Source organism: Lygodium microphyllum, chromosome 5, assembly GCF_053477565.2.
Source record: "Lygodium microphyllum isolate KBCC chromosome 5, Lygodium_microphyllum_v1.1.10, whole genome shotgun sequence".
Classification (NCBI taxonomy): domain Eukaryota; kingdom Viridiplantae; phylum Streptophyta; class Polypodiopsida; order Schizaeales; family Lygodiaceae; genus Lygodium; species Lygodium microphyllum.
The window spans coordinates 104989680-105013239 of NC_141139.1; the positions used below are offsets into that span (position 1 = coordinate 104989680).

A 23560-nucleotide genomic window follows, 5' to 3' on the forward strand; every position below is an offset into this window, starting at 1 on the left:
CTTGAGAAAACTAAACATTTATTGATTAGGGGATCAATTGCATAGATACCCCCATTAACCCACAAGTCTACATGCTTCAATCCCATGTACTTTGTATCCTTGTAAAACATAAGGGTTAACACTGATACACTCTATCCATTCTGAATATGGGTCACATTCTTACTCTATCTCAAGATGCAACTCCCTTTTTCCTATATTCATTTTGCTTATAGCCTTTTATCCAAGTTACAAACATATGAATTGATTACACACAACACACAATGATGCTTATAGGAATAAGGGGTTTGATATCTATGGAGTGAGATTGGAGGGGAATAGATAGACACACAAAGATTAGACACACTGAGCTTATGGAGGTAAACGAAACAGGCACAGAATAGATAGACACACAAAGATTAGACACACTGAGCTTATGGAGGTAAACGAAACAGGCACATATAGACACACAGAGAGGTTAATGAAAATAGTTGGTTGGTGTATATTGAGATAGGCTAGAGGGATTGCACATAGATGCTAATGGAAATAGGGATACACAAATAGACACAGAGATATCAAAAGAAAGCAGCCACCAGCTTAGTGTGTGTAAGAGAATAGATAGATATTGTAGAGTTGCATATACTAGTTATTGATGACTGATTGTGAGCAAAAGAGGTTAGGGTAGTTCATTGTGTCAAGGAAGGGTGTATAGACACAAAGAATAGGTCCTAGTAGAGCTATCAAAGAGGAGTGAAATGTAGCAAAAGAGCTCAGAGAGAAGGGATAACCAAGAGTTATTTGATTTAGAAAACTCTATTTTACCTCCAAAAACATCTCCAAAAAATGAAAATTTTGACTACAAATTTTATTTTTTGACCAAAAGCCAGAATATAAAAAAACACTTCATCAACTAATCATTTTGCATTAAAAACAAAGCACCACACTCCCATAACAACTAACTACCTTTTTCATTATAAAATTTCATTGAAAAAGGATTCTTGAATGAGGAGAGAGAAGAAATCTAAGCAAAGTCTTTGTGGATAATTAAAAAAAAGGAAAAACAAGATTGCAAAAGTGGAGAGATACGGAGAGTGTTTTACTATTATTCTCTCCTTCTACAATCCATACATGTGAGCATGCAAGACCAACCCTCTTTTTGATGCATCAAATCCCAAACGTTAAAAAATATATTAATTGTTATCTATGTGAGGATTGGATCTCTTGATTGGGCATTCAAAACCATAGCAATATAGAATTTCTATGTTGAATAATACATTTGTTATGCAATGTAAAGTGTATCTAGAAAGCCCTAAATGGTTGCCAAAGAAAGTGGTATCGAGTTATGGAAGAGGAACAGAGAAGGCAAACATATGCTTCCTTCTAGAAACCCTAAAATGGTCTAGATGTTTGAATTAATTAAGAATAATACATTCATAATTTTAGACATTGAAAATATCTAAAGTTTTGGAAACAATGGTTATAGAGAAATGGTCTAGATTTAGAGTGTTGTCAATTTATTCCACTAGTTATAAAGTGTTGGGAAGAGGTACTCATCAAATTGGAGCAACCAAATCACAAACACAAACAATATCTAAATAATTTTGGCCAAATAATAGTGATCAATGGCACAAACACTATTGTTCAAGACTTTATGGATTTTAGAGAATTGGAAACGCAACAATCAATATTGTGGATCATCCAAAGGTGGGTAATGATGCACTTACACCTTCTAGAGGTGGGAAACTCAACAATCACTATTGTGGATGTGAGGAAGGGAGATTTGGTGCTACTATGGCCGTTTGATAGTGTTCACAAAAATTGGCTTAGTCGAGCATTAAGAAACATTGCCACAAACCAATAATTAGATAATTTAAAAGATAATACTACCTTACTAGGTACCATCATATAGGAAAAAGAGCGCATATGCTATTGAACCATATCTCAATTATTTAAATATAACAACTACAATAAACAAAATCTAATATATTAAAAGGATGTTGATTGCATGGTCAACAAAAGTAGGGATTACCTAGATGAAAGTTATAATATCTATGGTAGTGTGGAAAAAATGTGAAGCACATCTGGCAATATTTAATGCTTAGATGCATTACTATTTTTCCACTCACTTTCCAATTCTAAAAAGCATTGAGATAGAGTTTTATAATTTATAAACAATATTGTCTCATTGGTCATTTGTCCTTCAATGTATTAAGTTGTTTGCAAATAAATATCTAGTTGTAGGAGGATTTTCAACCTTAAATCCCCCTTTTTTTCATAAATACTAGAGCATGTCAATATTATGACTCTCATGAGAATTCATCATTGCTACCTCAATAGTTGTTTCATACCAAATGCTCATCTAGATATGCTAGTTTACTGCATTAAAGGGTGTCTATAAACATCTACTTGAATGAGGATGTTCACTTGTCCACTACAAATGTATTTATAAATACCAAATTTTATAGTCCCAAATGATTACTTTGTTATAAATAATTTAAAACGGTGGGTTTTTTCCAAAACTTTAATATGGAGACATGATGTAATTAAGTCTAATGATGAAGTTTACAAGATCAATTGCCTAGTGTTTGCCACCTAATACTGGCCATGCCATAATGATATTGCTTGGCGTTAATCCTATTACCAAATCCCTTTCTTAGTTTGAAGTAACCAAGATATATAAATCATTGTCTTGGTATATGTACAAAGAATACATCAAACGAGTAATTCATTAAAGCAACATCAATTTGTTGGTCAATAAGAAAGATGGGTTGCTCACTTTGGGACTTCAACATAGATCAATAGTTAAGAATAGATTTCGTATGCATAGAGTCCATAAAACGTTTGTCCAATTGCATGGGAAATAGTATTTCGCAATACCTTAGTTCTGATTATCAAGTTAGAATTAAAGCCAAGGAACTAGTATACCCTCTATCAATTATGGGTCGAGCCTTGTATTTACTAATGTTTAGAATATCTAAGATGGGGACTTATATGATTTGTAAAATGTGTTTTATTTGTTAAATATGATTGCCCCCAATGATATATTATCTTTGTTGTAAAACTTTCATAGGGGGAGAAACAAAAGGCATGGACTTGACTTATTCATGGTTCTTTGTAGTCATGTAACTTGCCAAAGCATGTTTTAGCCCTTCTTGTTTAGTGTAGGGCCACAACAAAAAGTATATGGACAACTCTCAATAAGCTTCATGAGACCTTCAAAGAATGATTCCTGAGGTCTTAAGCAACCTGTGGATTACCTATCTGGCCAAGCATCAACAAGATATTGATCACATGGAGCAAGAGAAGGGGGTGAACAGTTTGCGCCATTTTTTCAGCCCATCTCCTCCTAAAGAATCAACAATCTTCATCATCATCCAAGCTTCTCCCTCTCTTGATTGATCATTGGCATCCCTAACATGAAGTACCTACACTCTATTGCTTGATCTTTTACTCTCCTTCAATCATGAAGCTTCCTTCGCAACCCTAGCTATGGTTGAAAGTGGGTAGCATGAAGAATTCTCCAATTTCTTGAAGATTTGGCCTCTTCTTGGCTTCTACTAGCTTCCTAATAGCAAGAGCAAGCATCTATATCAAGCATTGGACCGACATTGAGAAAATATTGGAGCTTCCAAGCAAGATTTAAGCATTTTCTTCATCTCAGATTGGGAAAAACAGGGCAGCCATCAATCTTCATCAAATCTTGCTTCATTGAGGCTTCAATTCATGGGGCTTTTGTTGTCTACAACCTCGAGAAGGTTCAATTGAAGGTATTCTTCAAAGATTGGGCTTACATTGAAGAAATTCTTCAAGTTTGAAAGCATTTTCAGCCTCTTGAACATGGCATTGTCTGAAAATTCATGGAATCCATGATTTTAATGAGAATTTACACACATCAAAGCTCAAAGGATCTTCTCCAACAAGCTATTGTAGAATTCTATCAAATCATTGGCTTCTTTTGATTGCATTGGAGCAATCTTATTGATCGAGAGATGAAGATTACATGGGAGCAATCATATTGGACAAAGCCTTCTTGGAGTTGGTCTTATGAACTGAAATCTTGGTCTATTGATTGTGGTTTATGCTGAATATTGATTGAATTGGATTCATCTACTATTCTCCATTAACATTAAAGAGGTAATTCTATTTGCATTCAGTTTAATCTCTCTTTTCATCCAATTGTTGAACCAGTCCATTTGTTCATAAGAGAGATTGAGTGGAATAGAACCTCTTAATTCCTATTGAATGTCAAGAATCGTGTGATGGGGGGATGCGCTTGAGTTGCTGTGCCAAAAACACACTGTATACACAAGAGGAAGCTCACTCAATAACACAAGAAGAGAGATGGAGGCCAAAACTTTTTCTTGTTGGGTTCTTCTTCTTCTTCCACACACTATACAATGTACACAAAGTATAGATAAGATACAACATAAAGGAAAGTTGCCTTCTAAGTCAAATAGTGCATAACCGACTACACTAATCGACTCTGGCATTATATCTTTGCCAGCTATAGGTAGGTGTAACAAACTAAATATAATAAGTGATAAGTCTGTGGCCATGTGAATATCATAATGACCACCAACGTGCTCAGAGTAGACGTGCGGACTCATCTAGCCAGGCGGTCCATCATCAATGTCCGCACATGTTGAGCTTGCCATCTCAACATTGAAGGGCATGTAGAATTTAGCCCAGGACTAATTTGGGCACATTGCCTTTATGGGGGAGGTTGTTGGGAATAAAAGGCAATGTACCTGACCATTGGGCCTTCCCGTCGGCATTGTACTCTATGTACTATATACCTATCCAGAAATCTAAAAGAGGTACACCATTGTACCCACACACTATGTCATTCTCTCTCTCTCTCTCTCTCTCTCTCTCTCTCTCTCTCTCTCACTTGCATAGCATCCACCATTGAAGCTCAGTTCTCTCTTTGATATGTGCACTTCACTAGGACCACACCACGAATCTCCTCGAGCGTAATGCAGTCTCTTTGCCACCTATGTTTTGTGCACTGATGTGTAAGAGGATAGTGACGAAGGCACCCTCTCAGCCACAACTACAATATTTCAAGAGAGAACATGAGGAAATTGCTCTCAATCCAAGCTAAGAGGCAGCATAGAGCTTAGCTATTGTACACCCCTCCCTGCCTTGCTGTGATGCTTAGAAATGAGCCACCCCTTGCTTCTCTCCATGTTATCACCATTGAGGGGGTTGAATACCTATTCTTGCAAATGTGTTGGAGATTTTGGAGATAAGAGAAGAAGAACTATAATGTATCACGGTGCATGATAGACCAAATGATTTTATAGATTTTGATGTACATGATGCCCCACCACATGTGGATGAGGTAGTTTCATATGATGGCATAAGCGTCTGTGACATATTTGCCATTCTGAGCATCCAAAAGCAAATTGAGGGTGCAGTGCCAGAGTATGACATCTTTGATGAGGACTTTGAGTGCTTGTAGGAAAGCCTTTTTGGTCCTTGGCTCGACGACATGGCACGTTCCCAAGAGAGAGATGAGGGTTGCTCGATTGCTAGAGTAGACCTTGATGTTCCATTACAACGGCAGATAAATTGTGCGGAGAAGGTAATGTTTTTAGTTTTTAATGCAACTTCACCCATAGGGCCTCCAGGGCATGTGGCCCACCATATGATTTTTAATCGGGACAAATCCCTATAGGATCCTTGGCTGGAGGCTCACATTTGGGGGCTTGAATATGGGATTTAGGCCCCTAGACGCGTTAGTCTTCGGCTAGGGCTCTTGCAAGGGTTTGATCCCGATCACAAAATTCGACCAGGGCTCCTACAAGGGTCCGATCTCGGGCACCAATCCCGGGAAAAATTCATATGGTGGGTCCACATGCCCTGGTGGAGGCTCTATGGGTGAATTTGCACATTTCTAGGGGTCAAGATTCAAGCCCCCGAACATGAGCCTTCGGCTGGGGCTCCTGCAGGGGTGCAATCCCATTCAAAATTCATATCGTGGATCCACATGCCCTGGAGGCCCTATGGGTGAAGTTGCATGCAAAACTGAAGTATATATCTTTAGCACTCTCTATGCATAGTGAGTCTGATACTAAACTTGTGTGACATAGGACATTATCTATATAGATGAGTTTTTATCTAGGCAAGGTGGGTGATCTTGTGGCTAAGGAAGGAAGGGTGCAGGACTCGGCATTGAATGAGTACATTGGCCAGCTTGTCAATGTGACATAGTTGTATTTCATAAGACATGTTCTCTTGCTTTCACTGAGAACTTCTTAAAGTTGAGGAAACTGATAAAGGTTGGCCCCTTCAAGACCATTCGAATGAACTCCATCTTGGAGAAAGTAGTGTTGCTTTGGCGTTCAAAGTTGCTCTACTTGTCCACAAGTACTAGGTCTAGCCCACTTTTCTCCGTGGTGGCTTGCGGTATGGTTGCTGGAGTGAAGACCCCACTATCATTAGGTAGGAACTTTTGGGGCACAATGTATTGTTGCCTATGATAAAGAGCAGCTTTGACCATGGGCAGCCTAGCTCTAAGAAGCCTAGGATAGATTAGATGTATTTACTACCTAATGATATCTCTTTTGCAATGTAACATAGTTTGTAATATTCTCTTGTATTAATGAAAATCAATGTTGTTGGATTTGTATGCAATATAGTTTGTGATATGTGTTGTTTATTATTGTTTATTATTTGAATGTAATGCTTATTTTTCAGATTTATACGCAACATGATTCATTATTTAAATTTGATACACAATGCTTTATTGAATTTGTGTGTGACATTTATTTATCCAAATGCAGGTAAATGATAACTTAAATAAATAAATAAAACAAATAACAAGCGACCAAACAAAAATAAGATGCCCCAAAAATTTTGTATTCATATTCATAATAATTTACAAAGGATCTAGTACAAGTAGGGTTTTACAAAATTGCTTCAGAAACTAGATTTCATAGATGTTTCTCTAGTATCCTTATTCTTGCTGCTCTTCGCCAAGACTATCCCTCCACCATCGCCGAAAGAACCACACTATTCGTAGATCCCTATCAATGAAGCCCTCCTTGCATGCACACTATTGCATAGACCGAGTCTCCAAACAAGTCAATGAGGAAGGCTTCAACAGCTTCTTGTAGTGCAAGGAGGGCCTAGTTTGGGTAGTCCACCGATTAGGTTAGTTGAACTATCATGAAATGCCTCATGTTGTTTCTAATCAGTATGTTATGCATTGTCTCCTACATCACCTTTTGGAATATAGCATTTGATATCAAGAGGTACATGGTCTTTTGATAATGGCAGATCTCTTAGAGGGCCATTGTGCCTGGCTTTCATCGATGCTTACAATGGTGGTGTGGTGGTGGTGGAGAAGGGGAAGGTTGTCTCTTTGTGGAAAATGTGTAAAATGAGGTAAAACTTTCAACTTATAGCCAAACTTTTTAAAAATCCATAAACTTGAATTAATGTGTCTAGATTTGGGAAAATATGACTAGTTGACTTGAAACTTTACCTATGGACTCTTGTGAGATACATCAATCTCCCCAAAAAAAGGCCCCATAAGAAGGAGGCTCACGTGTGGGGCCCTAATTTCTAGCGCCCCCCATGTGAGCCTCTGGCAAGGTATCCTAGAGGCTTCTAATGGGCAAATTCCAAGATCAAGGCCCCACACACAAGCCTTCGACTAGGTGTCCCATAGGCTTCTAATGGGGCCAATTTTTTCTTTTCCATGAGTTTTTATGATGCACCGCCATATGGGTGAAGTTTCCCTAGATTTTGATTTATAAAATTGATGGTTCAATCTTTTTTGGAAAATACATTAACTAGATTATACTTCACTAAGAACAGAAAAAATTCATTGAGTGTGTGTAATTGCATATTGAATGTATTCTTAAACAAACTATGTGTGGCATTAGAAACTTAAAAATTCACAAAATATAAATCATAGGCAAAATGGAATATAATATATCGGATATAGTATTGCCAAACCATAGAATACAATAAAGATATAGTGCATCAGCTCACATACAACTGTTCACTGACATGTGCACGGTTATGCATTAAATTTATTCTCAATGAAACTACTTTTAAAATTGGAAACCTTAAAATTCACAAAATGCAAATCATGGGAAAAGTTGAATATTACATATTAGATATAGCATTACGAAACCATAAAATACACGATAGATAGTGCATCACACCAAGTACAACTAGACCTAGGCAAACTTTAGCTCCGTTTTGAAGGCCACTGCTATTAAATAAATCCATTTACAAGGTAGCTTCTCAAAGGATGTTGTTGACATTAAGATTAAATGCATCCTTGTTGTTGCAAATCCTACGAATGAGAACCAAATCTATGGGCATAATAGTGATATGTTAGGCATGAATGGCTAGAAGTTGACAATCACTCATGAGATCAATCAAGTAGCTTTCAGGTGCCTCTTGGAAAGCAAGCAAGGCTTGGCTTGACTATCACCCCACATTCCTTGCACGATTCCTTGAAAAGAACTTGTGATGATGCCCTAACTATAGACCTTGTAGTATTTCTTGCACCAACCTTGAGAATGGTGCCTAAGGAATAATCAAGTTGGAAGTATTCTGGAATTTTCTTATCTCACGTAGATCAGCTGTACTTGGGATCTATCTTTGCTTCTTATGTGTTGGAGGATGTGTATTACCAACTAGAGCAGTAGTGGGAGTTGGAGCAATTGGAGCATGTGGACCACCATTTCTAGACAATGGTGGACCATCATTCTCGATAGAGGGCCAACATTATTGACCACACTAGGGACACCGTTATTGGCCACAGTAGCACCACCATTATTAGCTGTTGTAGAGCCACTGTTATCAGCCACCCATCGGGGGGGGCATTTTCATTCATAGTACGCTCACTAGATTTGGAAGAGTGTTGAGCTCTTGCTCTTGCATGCGCCTTCTTGATAGGAAGCTTGGAACATGCAATAGTTGTAATGATGTAGGATAGAAAAGTGCAGGGTAGAGTGAAGAGTAATAGGAAAAAATAAAAGGATAGACTTGACTTAAGTATGAAGCTTTTAAACTTACTATAGTATAAATGAACTTTAAAATTACTTTAGTATAAATGAACTTCCAAACTTACTATAGTATAAATAAAGTTCTCTCTCTCTCTCTCTCTCTCTCTCTCTCTCTCTCTCTCTCTCTCTCCACCCTCCCTCACTCTAGGCTAGTGAATGTTCCAAGGTTTGGAATTTTCGAATCTTTGTCTTAGGATTTACAAATCAAATTTTCATAATTTGAATTTATTTTTTAAAAAAGTTCCAGCAACACCTTGTATCCAAAGTCAAATAAAGGACTCAAGTAGAGATAACCTTAAACTTCACTCTCTAAGATAGGCATTGTTACATTGTCCCTTCTCCAAGAAATGTGGTTTAAGATTAGTAGACTCAAAAGATAAAGCAATCGATATTAAAACTTTGAAAAACATAGTTTGAACTTTTGAAATTTTAAATTTTTTTTACAAAATGCTCGTTTAGCTAAATTAAAATAGACAAACTATCTAAAGCTTAAGATAGGAGCATTTAAGACATCTCATGTTAAAGATATGAGTATTGATGAGTCATATCCTTTCTACCTGTATTCTCTCTTAGACTCTAAATGCATCAAAATTGTACTCTTTATCAAAGTCTCCATTTCTTGCCATCTCTCTCTTGGGTTGACAACTATTCAATATGGCATTGTCTAGTTGTGTTGTTTTCATATCTTGCTTTCCTTACTTCATATATTGCCCTACTTACAAATTCTAGTTGAGAGGTTTTGGATTTCTTTTTTTTTCTCGTATTATATCTCTAATCTCTTATACCACCATCGAAAAAATTGCCTCATAGAATTGGAATCATTGATGCCATCTCCATGATCAATTACCTTTTGAAAGCACAACGAGCTTTCTCATGAGATCGTTCCATGCCTTGAGTTGACCATACTGCTAAACTCCCTTGATCTACAAAGTATAGACCATGTGCCTCAAGTATATGTTGCATAAGAAAGAGAGATTAGAAACACAAACTAATTCACAATGATGATATATTTTTGTAATGGTGACAATACTGACCATGTAGTGTGTTATGTTGTTTGAAGTTCATGCCTCCACCATAGAGTTGTGAATTGGCATCACCATCCCTAAACCTCAACTTTTGTAAGAGAGTTGCTAATCTATTGAGGTGTTTCCACACTTCTGCTTTTGCAATCCTTGTTCGTCCCCCATTGCTCCAATTTGGAATAGCAAGGTGCTAACGCATGCTACATCTTGTATGTGAAGCATATATATTCATATGATAGCTTCTCAATTATTCTAGCCAAACAATGCAATGTACAAAAGTGAACCCTTGTCAATGGTATTTTCAAAATAGTGTGCTAGTTTGGATCCATTGGGACTAGCACTCCATTTCTCATGACTTTTTGATCATGTGTTGGAGCACCTTGTTATCCTATGTTGGCAAGACAATGTTTCTTTCCATCTTTCTCTTTCTTCCTAGTTTGCATTACTATATGTGCATGGAAATTTTGCATTTGCTGCATTTGATAAACGAAACATACACTTCATTAATTTTAAATCACTTGCAAGATGCCATTCAACTTGATAGTCCTCAAATCCTTCGACATGTAAAGTTGCTCCATTATTTTGCAGTTGAATAACACTGGGTATATTAGTGAGGTTTTAAAAAAATTTAAGTACTTCATGGTCCTCCTTTGGTACTTCAAATGTTGCAAGCCACCATATTTCATTATCTGATTGCACATTAAAGTATAAAGGATGGTTTTCATTGATGTCGAGATCTAGTACTTGATTCATAAGTGTTATACTCACACGTTCAAGTTATTGCCCTTTGATAATCTCACTCTCATCAAGTTTGAGGACAAACTTAAGTTTGCCTCTACATTCTTCCATAGACATATTGTAGAACTTGACCATAGCCACCTGCATCCTACATATATCCAATACAAAGTTGTTGGATATATTCAATACAAAGTCAACTTCTTTGGAGCCATACTTCAATATGTGTTCATGTTCTAGATGTGCAAGCTCACCAATCAATTCTAAACTTTCTCATTTAGTTGTTTTCAAGCCTTCTTCACGTGAATTAGTTTTGGTAGAGGCACTACTCAGTTAGTTTTGAAGACATGCTTAGAACATATATCCAATTCTTAATAGAGCATACCGTATGACTTAAAGCTCATTCCCACCTTGTCACATAATCCTTGAGCGTATGTAGTAGTAAACAAGTTGCTTATATCCCTAAGATGTTCACTTGTGACACCATCCACAATATCCCTAAATTTACAATTTTCCAATGCATTTTTTCCCATGTCCTTTCTAAGGACTTTAGCAATAGTGATGTTCTTTGCATGAGAAAACATATTCCTCATTGTAACAGATTGAGCATATATCCATCTACAATATTTTCCACTTCCTTTGGTTAATTGGTGAAGTGGTTTAACTAATCGGATGCGTTGACGTGCTTCTTTGGTTTTTAAAGTGGGCCCAATCTCTAAAATTTTGATATACTTTCTCATTACATTTTTATTATCCATCTCCAACTCCATAATTTTAGATTGTAGCTCCATATTTTGTACTTGTGTAGCATGCATAGCATCTTCAATGATAAAAAATACTACTTGTAGGTTCTCATTCTCCCTATCCTTGTCAACCAACAATCTACCTTTTTCTATCAAAGATTGCACCATTAAATTGTGGTGGCATTTGAGTTAGTGGATGGTGGATAAATGCACCCATCAACCCAACGATCCACATTTTTTGCCCTGCATTTCTTTCTTATTGCATCTCTTATCTTATTCCATCATCCCTTTCCATAGTTCTTTTGAATAGTGGTGCATATTCATCCTCCAATTGGAAGTGAATATCTCTCTTTATCTTAGTATGTCCTCCTACACCTGTGCTCTGCAAAGAAAAATGTGTGACAATTTTAACTTGGATTAACATTCAAATCACACAATTATACCCCTTTGATTCACTATATCTGTATTCTTTTTTATCAAATTGGATCTTGAATCTTTCTCTTGATTTCAGTCCATGATAGACTCTAACACCCCCTAGTTAGCCTCTAATCTTAGCTTGGAATCAACCCCTAATTAACCTCTAATCTTAGCTTGAAATTAATCTCTAATTATCCTTTAATCTTATTTTTTTCTATCCAAAATACACATACACACACACGCACACACACACACACACACACACACTCTCTCTCTCTCTCTCTCTCAAGAATTGGTCAAAGATGATTAAGCACATTTGTACAAAAGCTTGGATAGTGAAGAACAATAACATCATCTTATCTTCTACCCAAATTTACTCTTTGTCACTCTATTACTTATTTTCTTAGTTCATCTCACACAATCAGATAATCTCTCTCTCTCTCTCTCTCTCTCTCTCTCTCTCTCTCTCTCTCTCTCTCTCTCTCTCTCTCTCTCCAATTGTTGCTTAAGGATTAAACAACAATTGTGAAGAATGATAACATCATAGAGATTTAACGATAAAGATATCTCTATTATCACTTGATTGCTTGTAGTATAGACTGTTAAAGAGGGAGATTGCTTATAGTATAGTGTTAAAGAGGGAGATTGCTTGTAGTAGTGTAGAGAGTGTTATAGATGGAGATTATTTGATTTCAACAAATGGCATCAAAAGCACTCCTCAATGCTACTTCAAAAGAATTTATGTGCAAGAAACCATATTCTGGAGGGAAAGAAAAGAGTATACAAAATTTGGGATAAAACTAGAGCTTTTAGAGGGAAGAAAAAAAAGCCCAAAAATAGGCATATACTTGTCCAAAAGAGATAAAAATTTACAAGGAAACTCTCAAGTAAAAAAGGTGTCTTTGGATAAAAATTAATCTTAAAATGTGATGTGTACGTCAACTTATACAGTTTTTTAACTTTCACCCTTTTAAGAAGCGAGAATGAGAATGATTCTAATATATTTTAATGTTGAAAAGTCATGAGGATATTAACGAGTTGTATATCAATGATTGGATCTATTTTTGGAGAAAATGGAATTGTATTTTTTTAGTTGTGAGGATTTTGAGAAAAAGTGACCTTATTCTACAATTTGAGAATAAAATAATAAGTGAATTCTATTAAAAATACAAATGCGAGATTTTCTTGATTGTAGAATATCTCTTACTATAACATTATTTTGGAATATCTTTTTAGAGAGAGAGAGAGAGAGAGAGAGAGAGAGAGAGAGAGAGAGAGAGAGAGAGAGAGAGGGGTGAGAGAAACCCCTTAAGGGGCAAAAAAGAGAGTCCATATTTCTCCTAATGCCATGTATCTTCTTTTGAGGCTTTTTCAGAAGAGCTTTATTCAAGTTGGTGGTTGTAGATTGGATGGTATTTGAGTATGCTCACTAAACAGGTTGAATGGCCTGATATGGAGTATATGAAGATTAGATGTAAGGCATATGGCTATTTCTTATAGGACGGGTTGCTTTGGAAGCATCCTAAGAAGAGAGGTGGAATTCCCTTGTGGGTAGTCTATGATAAAGCTATGGAGTTGCAGGTTCTATGTGAGTTTCATGAAAGTGTATGGGCTAGTCATAGAGGAGTATGGGCTACTTATGACTATATGAAAGAGTGCTATTGATGGAAAGGGATGTATAAGGATGCATCACATTTTGTGGAGACATGTAAGGAGTGTCAGTTGTACTCTTCAATATGGCATAGGGATGAGTCGCATCTGACATATATACTTTGTATGCACTACAACTAGGTCATTGATTTGATTATTATGTTGGTTGGACTTTGGTAGATGAGATATCTTGTGCTTGCAAAGATCTTACCAATTAGGTTGAGGGAAGAGCACTAAGAACGAAGGCTACTAGTGTCATATGTAGGTTTTTGCTTGAGGACATCTTTTGCAGATTGTAGAGAGCTGGATACAGATGAGGCTAGGGAATTCTTCTCTAGACATGATATTGAATATGCTTTGACTTCTACATATAATCCAAAAGGAAATGGGAAGAGCGAGAGAGGTCATTCACCTATAGTGAAGGCTTTAGCCAAAGCTTGTAGTGGAAGGATTGGGGATTGGCCTGAGGATATTGCCTTATGCTCTTTAGGCAAATCATACTACTCAGAGTGTTACCACAAGTTGATGTATGGGCAAAAGCTAGTTATGTCGATGACAGATGTTTGTGCACTCACTTGAAGTGTTTTACCTTGGCAGGAGAGTGTGCAGTGCAAAAGCTCAATATCATAGCATCCTGGACAATCAACATAGCACTATTCACAAGATGGTAATAATGTGGTTTGGGTCTTATAGGGTGAAGCATGCATTTGACAATGCTACTTATGAGTTGATTGAGCTTGATGGGACAGCTTTGAAGACACCTATTGTGGGCAAGTGGATCAAAATCTTCAAGAGGAAAGATGGAGGTGAATGCGTAGTGGAACATTTGGCTAATGCATGGTGGAAGGACTTACTTGAGCTACTATGCCAAATACACACCATCCACACAAGAGGAAGCTCACTCAAGAATACAAGAGAAGAGATGGAAGCCGAAATGTTTTCTTGCCAGTTTCTTCTTCTTCTTTCACACAAAATAAAATGTACACAAAGTATTGATAAGATACAACATAAAGGAAAGTGGCCTACAAAGTCAAACAATACATAATTGACTATACTAATTGGTTGGTGCTATAACTATGTTACCTATAGGTAGGTGCAATAAATCAAATATAATAAGTAATAAGTTAGTGGCCATGTGAAGATCATAATAACCACTAGTGTGCTAAGTGTAGATGTATGGATCCATCTAGCCAGCAGTCCATCATCAATGTCCACATGTGTTGAGCTTGCAATCTTAATATTTTGGAGATATAGTTTAAGCTTGATCCTGTTAATGTTAGTCTCCCACTCCCTATATATCAATGAGTGGCACATGTTCATATATTGCATTTTTGCCCATTCAACATTATTATATTAAGTTGTCAAATCTTTCGAAGTTCAAATTATGTTTCTTATATCAACATTCCGTGAACTATCTTGCTACATGAAACTAGTTTTCGAACCTCAGTGTGAAGTAGTGAGAGAATACTAGGATGAAGTACTAAGAGAATCTAGTTGCAAAGTGCCTAGTATTATTTTAGCTATAGGTTCAAGAGGCCCCAAAATTGTAGAGAGCCTCATGAACCTATACCATGCTCCAAACCTAGCCAAATTTGAAATTTGAAATAAGGTTAAAGAAGAAATTTTCCTCCTCTCTCTCTATCTCTAACAAGTCTCTCTTTTTTTAATGTAAATAATTTTGTCTCCTCTCTCTCTCTCTCTCTCTCTCTCTCTCTCTTTGTGTCCACTTGTGGCACCTACCACACATAGTGCATTGTGCTCCCCTCTCAATATGAATCTATGTGTGTGTCTCTCTCTCTCTCTCTCTCTCTCTCTCTCTCTCTCTCTCTCTCTCTCTCTCTCTCTCTCTCTCTCTCTCTCTCTCTCTCTCTCTCTTTGTGGCTTGAGCCATCTCATTGTTTTGCCTTTAATATCTACCTGACTCATCAAGAAGGACAATATCTCATGATCCACATACAACTTGAAGTGTGTCGATAGTATGTAGTGTTTTCTCGTGGTGGTCTTCTTCTTCTTCTTCTTTTGGTCCATGGTCTTCTTATTCTTTAACAGCAACTAGATAGGATTTTTGGGACCTCTTCTTGGCATGACAAAACTTCTCAGTGTGTTTGGTCCTTTTGCAGAAGTCACAAAATAGCCGGTCTTTCTTCCTTTGTTCCTGTTACTGACATGCAACATTTGTTCATCTTTAGAGGTGCTTGGTTCTTCGTTTAACTTTATCTCCTTTTCCTCCTCTAGCAAATAAGATTTAATGTCAACCAATTTAGAGTTTGGCATGTTGATTAAGGTGGTTGAAACATTATCATAATCAGAAGGCAAAATTTTTAGCAAGACACCCATACAAATATCTTCATCCATTTTGAGATTTATCCTTGCAAATTGGATTAGGAGACTTTCCATGTAGTTCAGATGAGATGCTAGGGGTGTATTAGATGTCATATCAAGTCAAAAGAATTCAATCAGTAAATCATACTTTGAGGGCTTGGACTATGCACCAAATAATGTATCTAATCTATCCCAAGTGTCATGGGATGTGTCACAAGCATCTACATGGTGGATGTAGCTATCATCCAACTCCAATTTGATGATGGCATGTGCTTTGTCATCATTTTGCTACCAAGTAACTGCAAGAGTTGCATCCTGAGGCTTCTTTTATTGTCCAGTGGTAATGGGATGAGTTTGATGCGGGTTTGCCAGGTGTGAAACCCGACTCCTTTGAAGCAAGCTGTTGGAGAGTCTTTTCCCATGTTGGGTGGCTGGAGAAGCAACAAATTAGCAATTATCAAATTAGATCAGCAAATGAGATGATTGTGTCAAAGGACACAAGTGTTAAAAGTCACTAAATGAGTGTCAATAGACACTATGCTTGCATCGTCTTGGATCTTCCAAAAAAATTCAAGATCTTCCAAATCCAAATCTTCCCCTCCTTGATTTGATGTTGAGAACTTCAGATTTAGTAGGTTGGAACTTAAGTTGACTGGAATAGTGAGAAACTTAAGTTTTAAAAAAAAGCCTGACATGAAATGGCCATGGCTGCCACAGTTAGGGTTTGGAGAGCTTGGTTTTTTTGCTTATAGTAGCTCATATAGTAAGCCATCTTGCAAAAGATTTGAGTTGAGAGTGGCTTAGGTAGTGCCTTCCAATTCCATACAGTTGTGGAAAAAATCGTTGAGCATAGGCATAGCATTCATCGTACGACAGGCTGCTGATGAAAATTGTGCTAGATTTGAGGAAAACTCCAATATTGGTTTCAACGAGCATGGATCTCATTGATTTTTAGGATAGGATGGAGTGCCTTGAATTGGAGAAGATATCCATAGAAGAAAGCTTAGGGAGATGTGCCTTGGTTGAAGAGATCTTATCCCTCCAAGTCAGGTAGGTCTTGTAGGCTATGGCAACCATTGAAGCTTCACTGAAGGTAGAGTGAGAATGGAGCTGGAAGTGAAGTCATGAGCTGACCAAAAGTGAAGATGATTGAGTTGAGCTAGGCCATGCTCAATTGGGCTATGATACCATGTTGAAACATGGATTTAGGACATGGCAATGCGGAAGCTATGGAGGTTGAAAGATGAAGACCAAACTCATGAAGACATAGACATAGACAAGACTAACTATCACACATGTGAATTAGGTTCCAAGATTGACACTTGGACTCATAAACAAAATCTTGTGTGTGGACAATGACATACACACTTTACTGAAAAGAAAAGAGTACTATCATATCATTGAAAAAAGGAAGCAAGTACGATGCTTTATAGGAAAGTCTAGGTAGCACATCCTCCTACTGTGCTTATGGGATTCTTGTCCTGAGCCCTCACTGCTCCTTCCAAAGAGACTGAAGTAGGTGTGATTGCAAACATCTCTCAGAGAGAGAGAGAGAGAGAGAACTAACCTTTATACATACATACATACATACATACATACATACATGTGTGTGTGTGTGTGCGTAAAACTAACCTTCACTAAAAAAGCATTCAATTAATAAGAATTGGGGGGGAGAGACAAAGAGGGGGGAGAGAGGGAGAGATTAGATAGAGAGAGAAAGTTTCAAGTAGTAGGAAATTTAGAGAACTAACATTTTAAAGGAACATTCAACAATCACATTGCAACTATGCAAAGAGTATAGTTGTAAATATACGTACACAATCATGTTGCTAAAATAACATGGAAAAGAGTTGGTAGAAGTCTCTTCATTTTTCCATAATTATGGGGGAAGATGCCATTCCCCCCTATGTGTTTCAGGGATGTTTTTACTATTATGTTTTATTCAATATTGCATGGACAAGTATTAAAAATGTGGTTTTGAAAGGTACTTTCTAACTTCAACCAAGATCAAACTTTTGAATATTGTCTTTGTTCTCCTTTACTAGTGTTAACCTTGTAAACATGATAGCTAAGTAACTAGTTGTTGAACATGCTAGAGTCAAAAATTTAATTTGATACTTTTAAAAAAACTTTATAAATTCAACCAAGATCAAACTTCTAAAGATTGTGTTTGTTCTCCTGTAGCAGTGTCAAGCTTGTAAACATGATATCCAAGTAACCTGCCATTGAACATGCACGAGTGACAATTTTAATTTGACACTGAAAATAATAAAATTAGGGTTCCTATAACATAATTATATGACTAATCTAAGGAAAAAGTGATGTGAAGACCCTAGGAAGAAGAATGTAAAAATTCTTTTCTATCAATACAATACATGTATATTAAAGTGTAAAAAGAAGAAAATGGAAGAAGAAGACATTTTTCCTTTAATCATCACATGATTCGTCCTCTTCCATCATATCCACAAAAAAAAATGCTTCTAGAATTACAACCAAGGTGCACCTGGAGTTCTAAATGCATTGACAATATATTCTAGTCAAAGGTTAAAGGGTTTGGACTAGTACCACAAGAACCTACTGCCTGCAAGAAAAGGAACATATTCTCTAAATGTACTTGCATAATAACATATCCTCCACAAATTACAAAAATTCTCTAAGGAAAGTAACTCCCACCAATGCAAACATTTGCACTAGAATCACTTATCAATCCTAGATGTAGACCCACAATAACTTGCATCTAGGAAAGATGATGAAGAGCTCAAAGTGGAATTGCTGCCACCCAAGAAGGACTCCTCTCACTAACAAAGGTACTAACAAAGTCATGAAGGCTTGGATTATAGAAACATCATGGTTTTAGGTTCTAACAGGTCCTTTACTACCTTAGTACCCTATGGTTGCACACCCTCTGATCAAACAACATGTCAAAACCATGGCACACTCATGAACCACTCACAAAGAATCCACACCACTAAGTTTGCTAAAGTTCACCCACATATGTACACAAAGGCCTTCCAAGAGTCACCACATTGCCATACTTTGGTATCCTTCTAAGGCAATTGAGTCTAGGGAAGTCAACTATCGTTTCACACACTCCTTATGCATCTACTTATGTAAAGTTCATGACTACATTAGCTCTCTACATGAAGAAAAAACTTTCAAGCCCTTCAAAATTTGACATAGAATAGTTAAGTAGATCCTTGTAACACAATTGACACTTCATACCAGTCACATTTGTGAAATAGATGCCAAATCGCACACCAAGTTGCTATAGAGAAGACTAAGGCAACTTGACACCTTAATCTATTCCAACACTTCCATCTCAAATTCACAAACTGATGAAGGTAAGAAAAGGATACACAACACTTTGTGGATCAATTAGAGGCTAACACCCTAGGGTCATAATTTATAGTGTGCTACCATAGCATTACTCCCAATTTGGCATCCCAATTCCCACATCATTAGTCCTTGCACAACATGAGTAACACATGAGGAATGATCCAAGGGGTATTGGGTTGAGGCATACATAAAAGAACATGCGACCACATTGCCATAGCTAAAGGAGTAGGGGTAGTGAATTTCGATATCCCAGAAGTAATGGCATGACACCCAGTGCTTGAATGTACACCATTCTACTAGGCAAGATGCCTCATGATGGTAGGTTCCACGTGGAGTCATCCTAAAGATATGACATTGCCATAGCTATAGCAACATGCTACCATAGCTAGGGTAGGAAATTCATGAATGTTGCTTGGTGATTGCATTGAAAAATTGTAAAGAAATTTCCTATATGCGAACTTACTCCACCAACTTGTAATTACTATCCTAATCAACATATGAACAACCTTAATCACAAAAAATAATTGCAATATGTCCTTTGAATTTGTTGATTTAGTGGATCGCCTTTTTAAGGATCGCTTTGCTGTGGACTTGAATTAACCTTCACTTTGAACCTCAACCAACTACCCAACCATCCTCCTCTAACATCCCATCTGTTTTCCTTCTATGACAGATTGATATAGAGGAGAATGTAGATTTTCTAAATAGTACTTTTGCCTTGTATAGAGCAACACATCACCTTCTTCATCGCAAATTAGTGCTTCTCTGTCTTTGAAAGTTGTCAACCAATCCACTCAACTCCTCCTCTCTTAGAATTGCAATCATTGTGGTCCGTCCTCCTTCATTGTAGCAGTTTAAACATTGACTAGACTTCCTCTCAACAATGACCCCTCTATCATCATCTCTTCGAGATGAGAAAACATCCCCCCCTATATAGATGCCTTCCTCCTTCCTATCTGCTCATGCCAATTGCATAGACATTCATCCCTTCAAAAATGTCACCTTTTCATCTTTTGGCCTATAGTTTATGGCCTTGTGTTAACGTGAGTTTCTCCTCTTTTCTGGTAACCAACAATCCCATTTTAAAAAACTTTAGGGTCTAAAGTGCAGCCAAATTTGACATACAGGATTGAGAATTGAAAGAAATAAAAAGGAAATTGATTTTATTTTCGTAAGTTTTTAGAAAGAAATAAAGAGTGACTTAGTGATGAATCGTGATAAGTTGCACGTGTAACAAAGGGAAAGTTATGTGAGTTGTCCCCACCCTAAGGTGCGTAGAGTAACGCATATGCTTCACATTTCCAAGAGTTTGACACACACATTGTATCATGTATGTTTCTTCTTGGAGGACTAGATGAAAAGTTAGGAGGGTCTATGCCGTCGTCTCTAGACGGTCCATCTACCGAGAGAGAGGGAGGTGTGTGGGCCGGCTTGATTGGTGGGTGGGTTAAGTGGGAGCATGTGCCTTGTCGATGAAAGGGGCTTCCCCCCTTCCCCTTCCCCCCTTCCTTTTAAGACACCTGTTCAGGCACTTTTGCACAGAGAGAGAGAGAGAGAGAGAGATTCATCATTCTTCTTATCAATTTTGACCCACATTAAGGCCGGCTCTTCTGGGACGGCTGCCCTTGTCCTTGCCGTTCCTTCCCTTCCTTCTTCTCCACTCGCAACCCCGTTCGAATTTTGTGACATGCTCTTGAATGCACTGAATGAACCTAACACACACCCACCCTCCCATCTTCATGCCCCTCATAACCCTTCCCTGACCATGCCTTCAGATTTCAACGTTGGGTCACTTTAGTACACACACACATTGCAGCTTGCGATTTTGGGGGATACCGCCACCATGGCCCATCTCGACCCAGAGCAGGTAGCAGAGCTGAAGGAGATTTTCTGCCGGTTCGACAGGGATGGCGACGGGAGCATCACCGAGATCGAGCTCGGGTCGCTGCTGCGGTCGCTGGGTCTGAAGCCAAACCAGCAGCAGTTAGAGGCCCTCACCCAAAGGGCTGACACCAACAACAATGGCCTCATCGAGTTCTCTGAGTTTGCGCATCTGCTCACCCCTGAGTTGAGCCGCGACCCGCCCCCGTTCACCGAGCCGCAGCTGCAGGCCCTCTTCCGCGCTTTTGACAGGGACGGCAATGGCTACATCACGGCCGCAGAGCTGGCGCACTCGATGGCGCGCCTCGGCCATGCCTTGACTGCCAGGGAGCTCACTGAGATGATCAGGGAAGCAGACACAGATGGTGATGGCAGGATCAGCTATGCGGAATTCGTCGCTGCGATCACCTCGGCGGCTTTCGAAACAGCCTCGAACCTGGCATCATTTTGAGCAGCGTCATCATTCTAGCTGTCATGCTGCATCCATTATTAACCGTGGGTTCCTGGAATACCCTGGCAGTCAAGACTGTTATCTGCAATCCTGGCCAGTTTTCCAGTTGCCATATGTTAGATGGGTCCATAGGCTCTATGCCTGGCGGCCAAGGCTTGATCACATTGGTATGTACTTTGTATAATGGTGTGGTAACTTAGGGGCTGTAATTCATGGCAGAGCCTGCACTTGATCTTCTGTTTTCCTGATGCTGATTCGTTTTGATAGCTAATCTATCAGATTTCATGGGTGAATTTGTGACTTCCGAATATGCTAGAGTCTGAAGGATGGCGCTATAGCAAAAAGTTGGCTTCAGGATCACCATTTCAATTGTGCAAAATCCCGTAGAGGATGAAATCTTCCTTTCTAATCTCAGATATCTGGTTATCTTCCGTTCTTATCTCAGATATCTAGTTCATTCTACGAGCTGCTGAGTCTCTACGTGTTAATTCTGCAGTTTTCCTGTATCTTGAGTTCTCTTGAGCCTTACAAGCAATGAGATGCAGATTTATGGAACTCCATGACGCTTCAAGGTTATTTTGAGTGGGACTATGCAGTCACAGATGTTGTGAATTACGACAGCATCATGAACTTATGCCCGAGAGGCACCCACATCTAGCTAGATGCGGTTGGGGCTGCCGGTCCAATGGGTATGGGCCCTGGGGTGCCTCTTGAGCAGAAGCTCATGATGTTGAACACTAAAGCCTAAAGGGAAAGAACCCCCTTTCCCCAGGCCGGCAGGCCCGTGTCCCTAACCCATCTAGCTATGTACGGCGTGCCTCTTGATTAAAAGTTTATGATATTGACTACCATGATAGGGGAAAACAAGGGAGAAGAGCCCCTTCTTCTACATGGGAAAAAGCCACAAACTTCTTCTGCCTTCATGGGCTTCACCAGCTCTATCCTAAGCACTCTATACAATGTGATGGTCCTATGTGATATGATATGCTATGATGGTAATGATTGTGATATTATACACTAAATTGGTAAGAAGTCGAGAGAAATTTCACCGCTTCAAGTACAAATTTCAAGAGATAGATTGCAGTCATAGAAATATAACAAGATATGGAGGGTGATTTGATTGTTCAGGATAGGGACTTCGTCAAATGAAATGTAATTTTGCTCAATCCAAGCTCCTTAAGATTCAGCTCGGGTATTGTGATGCAAAATGCACATAAAGGACATATGATCACATGCATATACCTTTTATGTAACAAATCAAGCAATTCTTTTCAATCTATTGAGTAGAAAATATCATTTTTCTCCACAATTTATGAGTTATACATTAGCTCTCCTTTCTTTATGATGGAGAGAGTTCTTTATGATGGAGAGAGAAGTTGAGATCTAAAAAAGAAACCTTGAAAGTTGATTTTATGACATGTGAAAAACAACAATGAGAGTGAAGTTGAAATACAATGACGGAAGCTTGGAAGTTGATTCACTAGGGTAATGTTAGTACACAAGATCTACTTTTGCTTCAAGCATGGTTATTAGTGTTAAGAATGTTGATTTTGCCAAATTGGCTAGTCATTGTATGCTTCATTGCATTTCAGTGCACTTCCATGGAATGATGAAATCAATAGTGGGAATATCGGCCTTAATCTAAGCTGATTGGAAATCCTTGAACAATGCATCAAATCTTTCTTGTGCTTGTCACTCACATCTTAAATGGGATGTTATGCACATGCTAGGTCATAGATTTAAACGTTTGGATTATCTTGCTGACTAATTATGGGTGCCATTGGGACTTGTTATTCAAATAATATTCAAATACTTCTCTCATAGTCCTCTTGCTGACTAAACAATTGGATCCTTCCCTAGGGTGTTGTTTAGGGTGCCATTGGGACTATATTTTTGAATCCATGTCTCGATGGTCATCATACTCTAGTGATGGAGAAGCCATGCATGGTAGTTCTAGTCTTACATTTTGTCTCCTTTTGGTTCCTATGGTTAACA

General features: G+C 38.1%; 1 protein-coding gene across 1 annotated transcript; it reads left to right on the forward strand.

Annotated features, from left to right (window-relative positions):
- The first annotated feature begins 20772 nt into the window (after window positions 1-20772).
- Window positions 20773-22838, forward strand: LOC148036241 (putative calcium-binding protein CML18). Its single transcript, XM_087678253.1, has 2 exons — window positions 20773-21732; window positions 21845-22838. Exon 1 carries the CDS (start codon window positions 21077-21079, stop codon window positions 21563-21565), a length of 489 nt encoding a protein of 162 aa, XP_087534379.1. The 5' UTR covers window positions 20773-21076; the 3' UTR covers window positions 21566-21732; window positions 21845-22838.
- Window positions 22839-23560: the final 722 nt, after the last annotated feature.

Bases quoted from the DNA above. Each gene is read 5' to 3' on its own strand.
- LOC148036241 (XM_087678253.1), top strand. From the start codon at position 21,077: ATGGCCCATCTCGACCCAGAGCAGGTAGCAGAGCTGAAGGAGATTTTC.